The 16,135-nt window shown below is 43.4% G+C and overlaps 2 protein-coding genes across 2 annotated transcripts in view; one reads left to right on the top strand and one right to left on the bottom strand.

Annotated features, from left to right (window-relative positions):
- The window catches only part of COPS7A (COP9 signalosome subunit 7A), a 46,779-nt gene that overhangs the window by 12,474 nt on the left and 18,170 nt on the right, over positions 1-16,135 (top strand). The gene's annotated exons all lie outside the window — the stretch shown is intronic.
- PIANP (PILR alpha associated neural protein) lies at positions 1,119-4,480 on the bottom strand. Its single transcript, XM_030186866.1, has 3 exons — positions 4,033-4,480; positions 3,084-3,165; positions 1,119-1,347 (listed from the first exon to the last, which is right to left on the bottom strand). Exons 1-3 carry the CDS (start codon positions 4,478-4,480, stop codon positions 1,119-1,121), a joined length of 759 nt encoding a protein of 252 aa, XP_030042726.1.

The following is a 16,135-nucleotide window of genomic DNA, read 5'->3' as shown; positions in this document are numbered from 1 at the left end:
ATATATATATATATATATATATATATATATAATGCTATACATACAATCCATGATAGGAGTGGTGCTATATAAATACCAATATTCAGTGTCCATATGTATAGCTGATATGTTAAGCTCAGATGCAAACCTACACATTTTGTGCAAACCACTGATATTTGCCTTCTTTGAGTATAACACATTGATATACTTCTGTTTCACTACATGTGAATATTTAACGATGCTGCTGCACCATCCAGGTTAGAGATTTCCAATTATTCCCCAGACAACCTGCTCAACATCAAGCTCTTATTGTAGCAAAAAAAAAAAAAATTCTAACCATAAAAGGGCCCTAATGCTAAATACATAAGTACGTAGAATTTTCCCAAAACAGACTAGTTCTTCCTCGTTGCTCCTGAAAGGATGAGGAAAGGGGCAGACCCCTTAGGTTCGCCCCTTTGGCAGCGACCCATCAGTGGCCACCCATTGACCCAGGTGCTGGCTGAAGGTGATGTTACCTGTCAAAGCCCCTCTCCCTCAGATGCCAGACGCTAAACCTGTCTGCTTCTCTGGGTGTAGGTTGAACTTTTATCTACATAGTATCTGTTAGATCTGGGTGGGTAAAACTGAAGGCACATGCACTGTCAGTTAGGCTTTTTACGTACAATTTACTCTTTTCTGTATTACTTTAAGAACTCATGTACAGATTTTCTCTTGATTCTAACAGAAGGGAGAGAATGAGGGAGGAAAGAGGGAAAGGACATGTCATAGAGGAAGAAACAATGAAATTAGTGAATAAGTGAAAGACAGCAACAGGGGGACCAGGAACGCAGCACAGATTCTCAGCATTCATATCATGCAACTGTCCTCAAAGTTCAGTGGGATCCTGTTTTTACAGAGGGCATTAAGATATCTTTTATTCGGGGTCATCTCCTTTAGGCATGCATGCCTCTAGGTGCTTCCTTCAGGCTGAAAAGAGACAGTCACGGATCAGAGTAGTCTCAGGGTTAGGTGAGAGACTGCTGCTATTATCACATGGCCACCAGTAGGATCCTAATTCACAGAGAGGGGGGAGACAGACAGAAAGAGAGAGGAAAGGTTTTCATTAGCAGCCTCTGTCTGTCTCTTTCTTTCCCAGAGTCTCACCGGTTCCATTGGAAGCCTGTGTTGTTAGTGATAGTCTCTGATTTTATTGCACCTCTGAGTGCTGGTGCTCCTTCACTTTCTGGTGTGTCCCGCGGGGAGTCACTGTATGGGCTGAAGCTGGTGATGCTCCCAGGAGACAGGTCTGTGAGCGGTTGTTGACTTTCCTCCTGCTGCAATGAGTTCTGTTGGACACTGTGGGGCCGCCGCTTCTGGTTCCGGTCCCAGCTGAAGGCAACAAATGGGGTAAACAAGAGTGACACCAGCACTTACACAATCTTACACACTGACACCCTGTGTGATACTCACACACCTGTGCACCAGTGCCAGCTTTTCACACAATCACACACGTGTCAATGTGTACACAGCTATGGACTAGTGCCAGCATTCACACAATCACACACCAGTGTCAATGTCTATGCAGTTGTGCACCAAAAGAACATTATTCAAAAAATGCAAAGTAGATCTAAATGAAGAGAATAGGAAAACTCATAAATAATGACAAGTTACAAGTAAATACAGTAGAACGCCGATCATCTAGATTTCCAATTATCTGGACCCATTATCCGCCAATACCTTCTCAACCAATCCTTGCGGTCCACACAGAGAAGAGCCCTGCCCTTTCCTGACTCATGTGCAGCAGAAACATTTGGCAGAAGAGTATGGTGTAGGAACATCTACAATATCTGACATAAAAAGACAAAGTGATGCTACTGTAAACTACGTTTTTGAAAAAGATGAAGGGAGCAATTGCAGAAAAAACATGGTTATCAATAGAAATCAAACAAAATAAAACATGGAAAAGAAAATAAGATGATACCTTTTTTATTGGACATAACTTAATACATTTCTTGATTAGCTTTTGAAGGTAGCTAATCAAGAAATGTATTAAGTTATGTCCAATAAAAAAGGTATCATCTTATTTTCTTTTCCATGTTTTATTTTGTTTGATTTCTATTGATAACCTTAAGAGTGGACTAACACGGCTACCACACTCCTCTACTTAGAAAAAACATGGAAAGGTCACCTATTGAAAAGGTAGATAAAGCTGAATAAGTGGTGTAGTGGTTAGAACACAGGTCCTGTAATCAGAAAAGGTAGATAAAGCTCTTTATTTTTGGTTCCTGCAAAGGAGATCCTTGGGCCACCTGATTTCTGGGCTGCTGTTAGCCGAAAAGGCGATATTTTTCAATAAGCAGCTTCAGAGGGTGTTCAGACTTCAAAGCCAGCACTGGATGGCTTCGAAATTTCAAGCACTGCCACGAAATAAGGCAAATTGAAATCCATGGTGAGAAACTTTCTGCAAATTTGCCAGCAGCTAATGACTTTCACCAGGTTGATGCTGATGCAGGACCGACACACGCAGATGCTTTTGAATGTTTAAATACAGCGATGGTTTGGCTGGAAAAGCAGGAAGAAAGCAGTGCAATCCAACTCTTTTTTCTGAAAACACTACGTGATCTTGCAGCAGAGAAACGAAAATTGGCCTTGAAGCAATTAAGAATTACTTCCTTTTTTTAGTATACAGTATGTACAAGTAATACAGCACAGTACCTTTTGATTAGAACTACTTTTTTTCTGCAAATATATTGATGAAAATAAAACTAATGTTTAATATGCAATTCTGTGGTCTTGTTTTCTTTACAGAAATTTGATATGTCCAATTATCCGGATCACCCTCTGAGGAGGATAGCCCGGATAATCGGTGTTCTACTGTATTTAATAAGGCAGACTAAAGAATAATTTAAAAGTAAGCTAGAGGCAAGCAATAATAACCTTTGGTCTGATTAATATGGCAGTTCTTATGTTTTTGTATCCACTAGTGACTGTAGCACACTCGCATATCTGTACACGACTGTCAGTGCCAATGTTCACACATCCATGCATTAGTGCAAGTGCTCACACACCCATTCACCGGGATCAGACTTTTGACCTTTAGTGGTACTGAGGAAGCTGGAACTTACCAGAATTTGAGAATAATCCCAGTGGCAACAAGGACAATAATAATGGAAATGGAGATTGTGACATACAGTTGTGGATCTGCACCTGGAGAGAGAGAGAAGTGGTCAGTGCACAGGTCTCCTTGTGTAATGCACAGAGATGAACATTTTACAGGTCTAATTGTGCAGTGTATAAGGAAGGTATTGTGCAGGTCTCAGTGTGCACTGCACTGGTGTACTCTTTTGCAGGTTTCAGTGTGGAGAGCACAGGGAAAACGTTGCGCAGGTCTCAGTGTACAACGCACGGGGATGGAATGTGCTCAGTGTGCAGTGTGTAGGAAATAATTGTGCAGGCCTCAGCGTGCAGTGCATTGAGATGTACTGTGTGCAGGTCTTAGTGTGCAGTAGATGGGAATGAACCGTGCACAGGTGTCTGTGTATAGTGTGTAGAGATAAATTGTGCAGGCCTCGATGTCAGTCCATAGGGATGAATTGTGCACAGATATCAGTGTGCAGTGTATGGGGGCGGACTTGTTCTACAGATCTCAGCATGCTGTGTACAGAATGGGTGTGCAGGTCTCTTGTGCATTGTGCAATGAATGGCTTACAAATGTCCACAGCAAGGGGAGCCCAAACTAATCTCTGATTGCACAGAAAATAATTTTGAATTTAATAACTTCAGCAGCAGATGCTATGATAGTAATAGATATTGATCCCTGATCATGTGGTTAGCTTTGCAGATAAGATCTTATTTTACATAAAACATTTTCTCTTTTTCTCGATGCAAAATAATATTTCTCTTGGTGGTGGTGGGGTGGGGGGGGGGGGAGAGAGCTCTGGGGTTCAGCTGGCTATAGCTGGATATACAGTGAAAGAGGAGCTGTCAGAGTAAACGAAACAGACAGACAGACAGACAGACAGGGAACTATTGGACATGGAGGGAGAGGGAGTGCTGATGGTGTCTTTAATTTACCCTCAGTCCTGGGCCCAAAGAGGAAAGGTTGATGGGTTGCTGGCGACTCTCTCAGGTTCATATCACTGTCTCGATGTCGAGAGCGTGAATCTGGAAAGGACGTGATTGCACCATGCCGGGGGACAGATCTGTAATCAGGGTGGAAGGAACCAGCATCGGCAGAACTTGGATCCACATCCTCCTCGTCTGCCACTGTGGGTCCCCAGACAATGGCCCAGGGGTACTGCGATGAGGACAGTCCTTCGTATCCTGCCGGGGTGACTGGATGCTGTCCCAGTGTTGTTCGCAGACCCTGGCGCTTCTTGCGAGCCTGTAATGTTTCCTCATGTGGGATGCTGGAAGGATGTCGGATATTGTGCTCCTGCATCCAGAGAAGTCCTGTGCTCAGCTCAGGTCCCTGGTCCTGATTAGTGCTCCGTCTCCCAGAAGCAGCTGCGGCATTGGACATATGGAGAAATTCCCAGGAGCCTGCAACAGGTACACTCAAAGTACTGTCCACAGCAAAAAAGACAGAGAGGAACAGTATCCACATCCGGAATGGACTGAGCAAATTCCAGTTTTGGAAGTACAGAGCTGTGACCCTGAGAAGCAAAACAGAAATTGCAAGTTGTATATCACACGCAGAGGTGTAGCCAGACATGATATTTTGGGTGGGTCTGAGCCCAAAGTGGGTGGTCACACAATTCCCCCCTCCCATGCTTTTTGCTCCACCCCTGCTCCAGTGACCCCCCCAACAAATAAATACCTGAGGTGGCAGGGATCCCCATGCCCTGCCAGCAGGAAGAGGTCCTCCGGCGGCCAGAACAGGTCATTCCCCTATTTCCTGCAGCCGGTGGCACTGTGCATACACTATCTCCACAACCCCACCTCCCCCCGCATGCTCAGTTTTCGCATATGTGGAAAAACTCATATGTGCAGGAAGGAAGAGGCTCAGCCACCACGCCACTGCACAGCACCTTTTGCTGGGAGAGTTTGGGACTGCAAGAGCTGTGAGTTACTCAACACAGTGCCCCCTGCTGGGAAAGGCAGGGAAGACATACATGGAGGAGTAACCTAATGGTTAGTGCAGGGGACTGGGAAACTGAGTTTGATTCCCACTGTGGCTCACTTAACCCTCAATTGCCCCAGGTACAAAACATGGATCATGAGCCCTGTGATCAAGCGAGCCTTCTCTGGAGTAGTCCCCACACTCTGGAATGCATTGCCTGAAAGGCTCCGCGTAACACAAGATTATCTCTACTTCAGGAAGCAGGTGAAAGCTTGGCTCTTCAACCAAGCCTTTAACGGAAGAAGTAACTAACTTGTTAGTCTCACTCACACACACACACAAGGATTGACTCAGGCTGCACATGCTGCAGGGGGACATGTTTATCCACTCCTACCCTAGCTGAGATAATATTTAACCATCTCTCTGACCTTTCTTTAAATTAGTCACCTTATTTTCTAACTCCTCTTGCTCTCTTACCTATCTATATGTTCCATCTTTGCTTGTACCTTACACTGTCTATTAAAATGTTCTATTGCATATTCTGCTGACATTGTAACTATGCCATACGTTGTATTGTTTGAATATTTTTACTGCTGTAATTGCCTATCGCTCATCTTTGATTTATTGTTACTGTACTCCGCCTTGAGTGAATTCCTTCAAAAAGGCGGTAAATAAATCCTAATAAATAAATAAATGTAAAGCACTTTGGTTGTATCACAGAAAGGTGGCATATCAATCTAGGACCCTAAAACATGGACTGTGAGATGTGCTGCACATTGACAGCATTTAGAAATAATTCTTTATAAAGCAGAGCGATTCGTCTTCTGTCAAGGCTAGCTCTCACTAGATTACAAGGATCTTACCGAATTGCAAAACCCATATCTGGTGTGGTCCTTCTCTTTCAGCCCAGTCTGATGGGAACAGCAGAAGGCTTCACCTCACTGTAAAGGATGAGAACATATGATGGAACATATAATAATGTTTTGTGCTCAGATTTTCTACATAGGACACGCACAGAGCATGAAGCAACTAGGGTTGCCAATTAGATCCAGATTCGCCCGACAGAGTTGATCTGGTCCTGGGCATACCCCATCGCATGCAGGGACTTGTTCTGATTTCCCCATTGGATTCTCTAAGAAAAGCAAGGCTACAAGTCCCTGCAATCATTGGGGTAAGCCCAGGACTGGATCAACCCTGTCGGGCGAATTTGGATCTAGTTGGCAACCCTGACAGCAGCCCCTCAGCCCTAGATCTGGGATTCCCCTCTCCTCCTGTACTCTGAGGATCCGTTTATTTTAACAGTCAGATGCACATATATACCATGAACTGTTCCATGTACGTTATGTTCCATCTATGTTACCATGTATGTATGCACCTTAACGCAACACCACTTGTATTCTGTTACCCAGAAATGGCAACCGCCATTACAGCAAATGTAAGCCACATTGAGCCTGCAAATTGGTGGGACAATGTGGGATACAAATGCTACAAACAAATAAATAAGTTCATTTACAAAACTCGTAATGAACATCCTAAAATGCACAGGAGCAGTAGGTGGGAATCCAGGGAAGCCAGAGTTCAAATCCCACCTCTCCCACTACTGACCTTGGACATGTCTTCTGATCCTCCATTTTGTGAGGTATAAACTTACAGGCCTGTTTATTAACTCCCATTTGTGTCCATGAGAAAAATGCTTAATAACCCAGAGCAAGCCCTCTAAAGATGGGAAAATCCCTCCTGTACCTTGAATACCAATGAAAACGCCTGATCTAAACCTGAACCATATTCGCCTAAACTATAACGAGACAATTATGTCTCCTATTGAAAGGCACCGTTATCTTTCTCTCCCCTTAAACAGAAATGCAGTCCTTTATTAATAATTCCTTTGATTGTCTTCCCAAATGTTGCAACGAGAGCTGAGGGCAGTAACTGAAAAATCAGGGGAAACTGTAAATCATCCTAAGCAAATGAACAAACAGAACTGATAAACCCCGATGCCAGTCCATCACATAGGCACCGCAGCCTCAGTAATCTCTTTCGCATTCTGTGTAATGGGCCAATCATTCATTCTACCTTCCTATAAGGTTTTGCACACCCACCACTAAATCCTCTACTAGCCTTATATATCAACATTGACACCTAATCTTCACCCATTTTGTGATCAGATAAGCAGCAACCCTATTGGTATTGGGGCTGGCAGGCCTTGCTAAATCATCAAAACACCCTTCAAGTGCCAGTAGGAGTGATACATGCAGTTTATCAGAGAAGCATTCAAACCTGAAAATGCATTTTGTTTTAATCACTTGTTAACCACTTCTGCAGCTTTTTTATAGAAGTAACTCAAAGCAATGTAGAATTTGAAAGAGGAAACATCATAAATTAGGTCTTACATGGTCCATAAAAACTGGATAGTAACACAGTAATCCATTGGCTGTGTTCCCAATGTATTGGCTCTGATAATGGTGACACCTAGAAGCAAGACCTCTCTGATTTTAGATGTTTTGACTGTCTTTTGCATTGATTTACCTTCAACTCTGGCTCCACCTCTGTTATGATTTCTTGAGTATCATCATGTTCTAGTACTCTAAAAGCATTTTGTAGGGAAATAATTGGGAGGGAATGGAGATAGATTGGTTAGATGCTGTGTAGTAATGGAAGCTGCTTTAATTGCAGTCAATTCTTATTTGAGTTTGATGAGCTACCCTTGTAGAGCAAAGATTGGGGCAAGCTCCAAGACTCCACATTGTTTGCCTTAGGTCCAAGGAACCACAACTGTTGCATTGATGGAATGAATTTGAACAGCTGAACTATGATAATGAACACCAATCTGAAAGAGAACCTGATTATCACTAATTGAAAAATCTAATTAGGTGTATTAGAAGGCCTATATTGGAAAAGCAATGGGGTGGGTGGGAATTGTAGAAGCAAGATAGCAGATTTACTATCAAGCCACCCAGCCAGTGAAAAAAAGAGAGATTATTTTTGTTCCCATTTCAATAGCTTTCATATTTGCAGGCAGTCTATAATAAAATAATAAATATAGCATAGTTATCTATCATTTCTAAAGGGGTAAAGGAATTAATCAATGAATCTGATAGAGCTGGCATGGAAACACAAGTCAGTTTAATTGTACTTTTAACGAACGTTGCTAATGAATGCACAGAGATAGCGGTAGCTTCTGAAGTATGGCTTAGCCCATTCATTCTACTAAATAACTTTTGATGCATTGGACCAGACCCAATTTTTTCAAATAGTAAAGCTGCCCTTTCTCTATTGATAGAATATATATACAAAGTAGTCAGGTTGCTCCAATGATTTTCTCTCTCTTCTCTACCTGTTTTCTGTAATTTATGTTCTAAACGCTTCTGTTTTAAGCTCAATAAGTAAGGAGGAGGAAAACACTAATGAGAACTGGGTCTCTTTGATAATGGAGCACTCTCATCTAGAATTCATAGTGAAATATTTAGTCTAACTTTTGTTTATCTAATTTTGCAATAGTTTTGATGATTTATCAGCTAATTTATTAGATTTCTGTTTCTATTTTAAGACAAAATCAAGTTGGAAATGATCAGACCAGATCACTGGTGATCACTTCATCAGAAATATTCATAATCTACCTTACGAAGGGTCACTACCTTGTTGTGGTGGAGGGGCTTGTGGGTTTCAAAGAGGGCTACGGTGTAGAGTCACTCATATCAGACAGGAGAAACAAGACTGTAAAAATGACAGGAAGACCTTAGAAAATTGGAAGATTGGGCAACCAAATGGCAGATTAAATTTAATGTGGACAAATGCAAAGTGTTGCACATTGGGAAGAAAATCCAAATCATAGTTATCTGATGCTGGGGTCCACCTTGGGAGTCAGCACTCAAGAAAAAGATCTAGTATGCGGCAGCGGCCAAAAAAGCAAACAGGATGCTAAGAATTATTAGGAAAGGGATGGTAAATAAGAACATACTGGGGCAGATCAACAGTTAATAAAGACTAGTTAATCAAGGGCCTTTTTACTAAGTGGCTTCCCACACAGAAATCCGGAACTACCGCCAGCCTAATGTGGGACCAGCAGTAGTTCCACTCCCAGCATGCATCATTTCCAACCCAGTGGTAATCGGGCAGTGCCATACACCTCAGTGGGTGGCAGGAAGAGTTTCCCTGCATGGCTACATGGTAAGTGCAATCTTACCGCATGGACATTTCTTCTTTTCAGCCTTTATATCCTTTAATAAGCCTACAATACCTCTTTTAAATTCCAACCTTTCAATCACCAAACCACAGAGAAAAAAAAATAGTATACACCCTCTTCTTTCAGAAATTCTCATAATGAAAGTTATCTGGGAGGGGGACCTTTCCTCTCTATTTAGTTTTGATTCTAAGAGGACTTCTTCAAACAGACCATTTGAAGCTAACACAGTAATCAGGATGCCCTAGTAACCTCTGCAGCTATTCTACCTTCCTCACACCTTAATTAACACCTAATTCAGGTCAGTACACTGCTTTCTCTCCTTCAGATAAAGAACAGAAAGGTGTGACCTCATCCTATCTTGAGTATTTTGTGCAATTCTGGTTGCCCTATCTCAAAAAAAGATATAGTGGAATTAGAAAAGGTTCAAAGAAGAGCAACCAAAATGATAAAGGGGATGGATCTCTTTCCGTATAGGGCTATTCAGCTTGGAAAAGAGATGGCTGAGGGGGGGGGGGGGGGGATATGATTGAGGTCTATAAAATCCTGATTGGTGTAGAATGGGTACAAGTGAATCAATTTTTCACTCTTTGAAAAAGTAAAAAGACCAGGAAACACTCAGTTAAATTGCATGAAAATACTTTTAAAACAAATAGGAGGAAATATTTTTTTCACTCAAGGAATAGTTAAGCTCTGGAACTTGTTGCCAGAGGATGTGGTAACAGCATTTAGTGTATACAGATTTAAAAAAAGGTTTGGACAAGCTCCTGGAGGAAAAGTCCATAGTCTGTAATTGAGATGGACATAGGGAAAGCCACTGCTTGCCTCAGGATTGGTAGCATGAAATGTTGCTACTAATTGGGTTTCTGTCAGGTACTTGTGACACTGTTGGAAGCAGGATACTGGGCTTGGTGGACCATTGGTCTGACCCAGTATGGCTGTTCTTGTGATCCTAAGACTGAGTGGATGCCATGTTTTGTTTAAGATGAGTCCTTTGTCGCCATTGAGGTTGTGTGGGTATCTTGCTCTCTCCACTACGACTTTGAATGTTCTTGGCCACCAATCTTTCTTTTCAAGGATGTTTGTGTCGTTAAATCTAATCCTAGGCCAGTTTTCTTTTACAGTGCGTCCAGTTTTGCCTATTTTCGATTGGCCGCAGTTGTACAGGATTCTATACAGTCCGACAGCTTGGACTGGAGGTAGCCAGCCCTAGTTCTGCCTTGCAGGGTCTGTAGATGTGGCAAATTTCTGCTGTGGTTTTGTCCCATTGTATCATTTGTAATTTTTAGTTAATGACAAACCCTAGACCTTACTCCCATCAGAGAGGATTGGTTGACTGATCCAATCAAATCATTGTAATGGTAATTTTACTAGTGTTTCTCTGTCTCTTATCTATGGCAGTTAATCTCAGGCCTCATTCCCCCATCATTCTGTATATATATGTTTTGTAGTTCCTCATTAAAATGATTTAGAATTGGGCACAGAGCCACAAGGAACACCAAGATGTGATTAAAGGACAAAGCACCCTTTGGATACATTAAATCTGACAGAAGTTCTCCCCTGCTGGGGTGTCAGCATTCTGGAATGACACTTATTGGATCAGTGATACGCCTCCAATGACAAAGAGACATGCCAGGGGGTCTCTGTGCAGGAAGAGATCTGCCCTACCACTGAGGGAGGCAGTAAAAACCAGCCTTATCACTTCAAATAACAGATCTTCTACACCTTCTCTCTTGCTCTCTCTCTCTGCTTGTGTAAATGTCTCTACATCTTTCTCTGCCTCTGACTGAGTGCATATCTGTCTCTCTGCTTGTGTGTGTGCATGTCTCTCTCTTTCTCTTTCTCTTTCTCTCGCTCTCTCTCACAGTGACTGAGTGCATATCTGTTTCTGTATCTCTCTGCCCCTGTGTGTGTTGTGTGTGTGTGTGTGTGTGTGTGTGTGCATCTCTGTCTCTCTCTCTTTAATTCTGTCTCCAGCTGAGGTACGGCATAGGGAAATTAAAGATTGCTGTATTTTCTGGAATATGAAGAGAGAAGCTCTTGCGGAGGGGACAGAGACAGGGACTCTCTAAGTCAAGACATGTTCTATGTATTTTATCCCTTATTCTCATTCTTAAGAGGCCTGCATTTTTCAAGAAGAACCCCCCCCCCACCACCATATCTGTTACCAAGGCAACTAGCAGGAAAACACAAAAAAAGAGTCCGTGTCCCAGGCCTCCCCCTATCCCTTCACATCTGTCCATCTCACCCCCAGAGCTTCCCCATTGCCATCCCTCTCAACCCACCCCAGGGCCTCCCCCCATCACCCTCACATCTGTCACTCTCACCCCCAGAACATCCCCACCACCATCCCTCTCAACCCCACCAAAGCCTCCCACATCACCCTCATATCTGACCCTCTCATCCCAAGAGCTTCCCCACCACCATCCTTTTCACCCCTTGCCTCCTCATCACCTTCACATCTGTCCATTTCACCTACAAAGCTTCCCTACTATCATCCCTCTCAACCCCCACTCATGTTTCTCTTGTCACTCACATCTGTCCATCTTACCACAGAGTTTTCTCACCACATCCCTTTCAATCTCCCCTCCCCTAGTACTTCCCCCATCACCCTCACATCTATTCATTTTAATCCAGAGCTTCACTATCACCATCCCTCTCCCCAGTGCTTCCCAAGGCTTTTAAATTCTCAGCCCTCCCCCTCTACTCCTCAGACCCACTGACCCCCAGAGCTCCTCTAACCCTCCCTCAACATCCCTTTCAACTCCCCCCTCCAGTACATAGCAAGGCATTCTTGTTCCCTGCACTCTGCCTCTATTGCTATCCCCCAGGACCCATAAAACCACCAGAACGCCTCTGAACCTTCATCAAGGTTCCCCACAACCATCCCTCTCTCACCCCTCCTTCCAGTGCCCCTACCCAGTCTTCTGATTCCCAGCACTTTCCTGCTTAGAACCTGCTGACCATCAGAGCTCCTTTCTACCACCCAGGCCTTTTCACCCCCAGAAATCCTATTCCCATCTCCATGCATCTGAACCCCACAGTTCCTTCCAACCCAGTTTTTCACCTTAAGAGCTCCCATTCCACATGAACCCATCCCTCTTAATCCCAGTTATCCCACATAAACACAAGCCATCCCACGCCCACTGTTCCCCCCTCGCCCCCATCACTTCCATGGATTCCCTCCCCTATAACCCCAGAGCTCCTACCTCTTATTCCAGAGTACCACCCAATTCCCTCTACCCCCATCCGTCTAACCTCAGAGTACCCCTCCATTCCCTTTTACCACAGAGCTCCTGTCTAATCCTTTATACCCCATTCCCTCTAATTCCGAGAGCTCCTAACCATATCCCTCTCACCCCAGGGTATCACTCCATTCTCTCTAACCTCAGAGCTCCTACTTCCATCTCTCTCACCAAGTTACCCCCCAAATCCCTCTAACCCCAGAACTCCTATCCCCATCCCTCTTACCCCAGAGTACCCCTCCATTCCTTCTAATCCCCAGAGCTTCTTCTCTCACTGATCTACCTCTAGAGTACCCCTCCATTCCTTCTAACCCCAAACTGCTTTCCTCTGTCCCACACTGGAAGGAGGTAGTCTTCCTCCTTCACATCCTCAGTTCCCTGTGTCTGTCCCACACTGGTAGGGACTGTGCCCCGTTCTTTTATCCCCACAGCTTACTGTCAGACATTGGTAGGACTGTCCCACTCCCTCTCAACCCTCTTGCAGAAATACACACCCTGCTTCTGTGATACCCCACCTGTGGCTCTGAAGAGCCCTCCACTTGCATTATATAAATCATCCAAATTGCACAGCCCAGAGCTTGGAACGCAGTAATATTTACATTTGAAGATCCCTTTAGTAGAGATAAAGCAGAGCTTCTGTGCACAGATTATGCATCCAGCTTCGGACACGGATCTGCCCCGATATGTCTGATTTTCCACGGACGTGTAGAAACAGAGCCTCTCTGGACCTGATCAGCAGCCACTTTAAAGCTGAAAAGAGCCTCACATCTCCCCACCTCTGCCAGGGAGGGGGCAGAAGCAGCCTGAAGTCACTTACCAAGGACAAGATGATTCCATCTTCTCTCTCCATCCCTTCTCTTCTCTTCTCTATAGCCCCAGCACAATAGTTCACGACTGAGAGGAGAGAGAGACTGAGGATGCTGGAGACTTAAGCCCCTCTGTATAACCTCTACACAGGGAGAGGGGTGGGACTGACTGTTCTCCTCTCTATAAACCCAGCACAGGGACAAGGGAGGGACTGACAGGGTTGGACACTGAAGCCCCTCTGTATTACCCCAGCAAAGGGACAGGGGAGGGAATGACGGTGCTGGAGACTGAGGCTAGCAGTAGGCTAGCTCTGGTTTAGGAAAAAAAAACCTAACACTCCTTTATAGGTTGCTGATCAGTGTTTTACCATTTCATTTTCACCTGTTTGGGAATAGATGCAGAAATGCATTTCCTACTGCATTCTGCAAAATATAGGGATGTACATTTCTCAAAGCTAAGAAAGAAAATCAAAGAATGTACAGAAAAACAAAAAAAACTGTGTCTAATCCTGGGGAAAGAAGAGAAACAGCAGCTGGAGCAGCAAAATCTGTGCAATCCTGAACCATGGTTAGAAGCAGAAATGCATTTCCTCCTGTACTATATAAATCCAAAGAGCAGAGAGAGAAAATCAAACTGTGCCCACAAAAGAATGGTAATAAACAGAAATAAAATAAAACACAAGAAACAAAAATAAGGTGATACATTTTTTGACAAGCTTTCAAAGCCAAAACATTCTTCAAGTTAGGTATGAGCAAAACATGACAATATCAAAATACACTGAAGTGAATCATGGAATGAATTCCAATGACAGTCTTGAGGGAAAGATAGGGGAGGGGGAGGAATAAGAAATAGGGAGAGGTGGATGGCTGATCAGAAAGCAACAAAGCTGTATAATGTTGTGGTTTCTACTGATTTAGGAAACCCAAATTCCTTGTTAAATCCTGTCAGGTGGGTGTCAAACTATTTCATTATCTTAACATCAAAGGCCTTATGTCCCTGGATTGTTTTAAAGTTACTTGATAGTTTTGAGACCTTAAGGTTGTTGATGCAGTGCTCAGATTCTGAAAAATTCTCACCAGAGGTGTCACCATTCAGGGGCAATGTCTCCAAAAGGTTTATTGTTGCACATAATATTAAACCGGACTGGCAAACAAACTCTGGTTGCTTTGCTTAGTTTTGTGTCTTGCAAATGACAAGACAGAGTCGTATAGGCTGGAGCGGGCTTTGACGGCAACTCCAGAAGTTGGAACATAAGGACAGAGCTGGGAGGACTTCTACGGTCTATGTCCCAGAAACACCAAAAGAACGACAATGATCAAGTATATAATCTCAGGTTCATTGTTGATTTAATCTTGAATTGATAATGAATGTGACGGTTGGGCAGACTGGATGGACCATTCAGGTCTTTATCTGCCGTCATGTTCTATGTTACTATGACACTCCTTAGTCAGGGCATGTGGAGTATTTATTTATTTGTTGCATTTGTATCCCACATTTCCCACCTATTTGCAGGCTCAATATGGCTTACATAGTACCGTATTGGCGATCGCCAGTTCCGGTCTAACAGTTACAAAGTGATGGTATATAAGGTTCGTGTGTACATTGTACAAGACACAATAGTGGATCATAGAGAGGGGGAGTTATGTTTTGTCCATACGCTCTTTGGTTTTGCTCGTGTTGCAGGGTTTAGGTATTTAGGTTGGGTCGGTAGGGTATGACATTTTGAACAGATTAGTTTTTAGTAATTTCCGGAAGTTTAGGTGGTCATACGTTGTTTTCACAGCTTTGGGTAATGCGTTCCATAGTTGTGTGCTTATGTAGGAGAAGCTGGATGCATAAGTTGATTTTTATTTGAGTCCTTTGCAGTTTGAGTAGTGGAGATTCAGGTATGTTCATGCTGAGTTTGTTGTGTTTCTAGTTGGCAGGTCTATGAGGTCTGTCATATACCCCGGGGCTTCGCTGTAGATAAATTTATGAACCAGTGTACAGATTTTGAAAGCAATACGTTCTTTGATTGGGAGCCAATGCAGTTTTTCTCGAAGGGGTTTGGTGCTTTCGAATCGCGTTTTTCCAAATATGAGCCTGGCTGCCATGTTTTGGGCAGTCTGAAGTTTCTTTATGATTTGTTCTTTACATCCCGCATAGATTCCGTTGCAGTAATCTACATGACTTAATACCATAGATTGTACCAGGTTGCGGAATGTATCCCTCGGGAAGAATGGTTTCAGTCATTTGAGTTTCCACATTGAATGGAACATCTTCTTTGCTGTGGCTTTCATTTGGTACTCTAGGATGAGGTTACGGTCGATTGTGACACCGAGAATTTTCAGGCTGTCTGAGATAGGAAGGGTGTGGTCCGGGGTGTTTATGCTTGAAGGTTTGTATGTGTTGTATTGGGATGAGAGGAGGAGACTCTGTGTTTTTTCTGTGTTGAATTTTAGTTGGAATGCATTTGCCCATGAGTCCATGATGTTCAAACTGAGCTTGATTTCATTGGAGATTTCAGCCAGATCGTGTTTATACGGAATGTGTATTGTGACATCGTCTGCGTAGATGAAAGGGTTGAGGCCATGGTTGAATAAGGACTTGGCTAATGGGGTCATCATTAGGTTGAAGAGAATCGATGATAGTGGTGATCCTTGGGGTACTCCACAGTCTGCTTTCCATGGTGCTGATATGTTTGAGTTTGATTTCACTTGGTATGTTCTAGAGGTTAGGAAGCCCTCGACCCAGCTAAGTATGCTTCTGCCGATGCTGAAGTAGTCTAGTAGTCTTAGTAGTATTTTATGGTTTACCATGTCGAACGCACTAGACATGTCGAATTTAAGGAGGAGTATGCTTTTACCTGCTGCTATTTCCTGCTTGAATTTGCTAGGAGGGTGA

The sequence above is a fragment of the Microcaecilia unicolor genome, chromosome 14, assembly GCF_901765095.1.
Source record: "Microcaecilia unicolor chromosome 14, aMicUni1.1, whole genome shotgun sequence".
NCBI lineage: Eukaryota > Metazoa > Chordata > Amphibia > Gymnophiona > Siphonopidae > Microcaecilia > Microcaecilia unicolor.
This window is presented reverse-complemented; position numbering and strand designations above follow the sequence as displayed.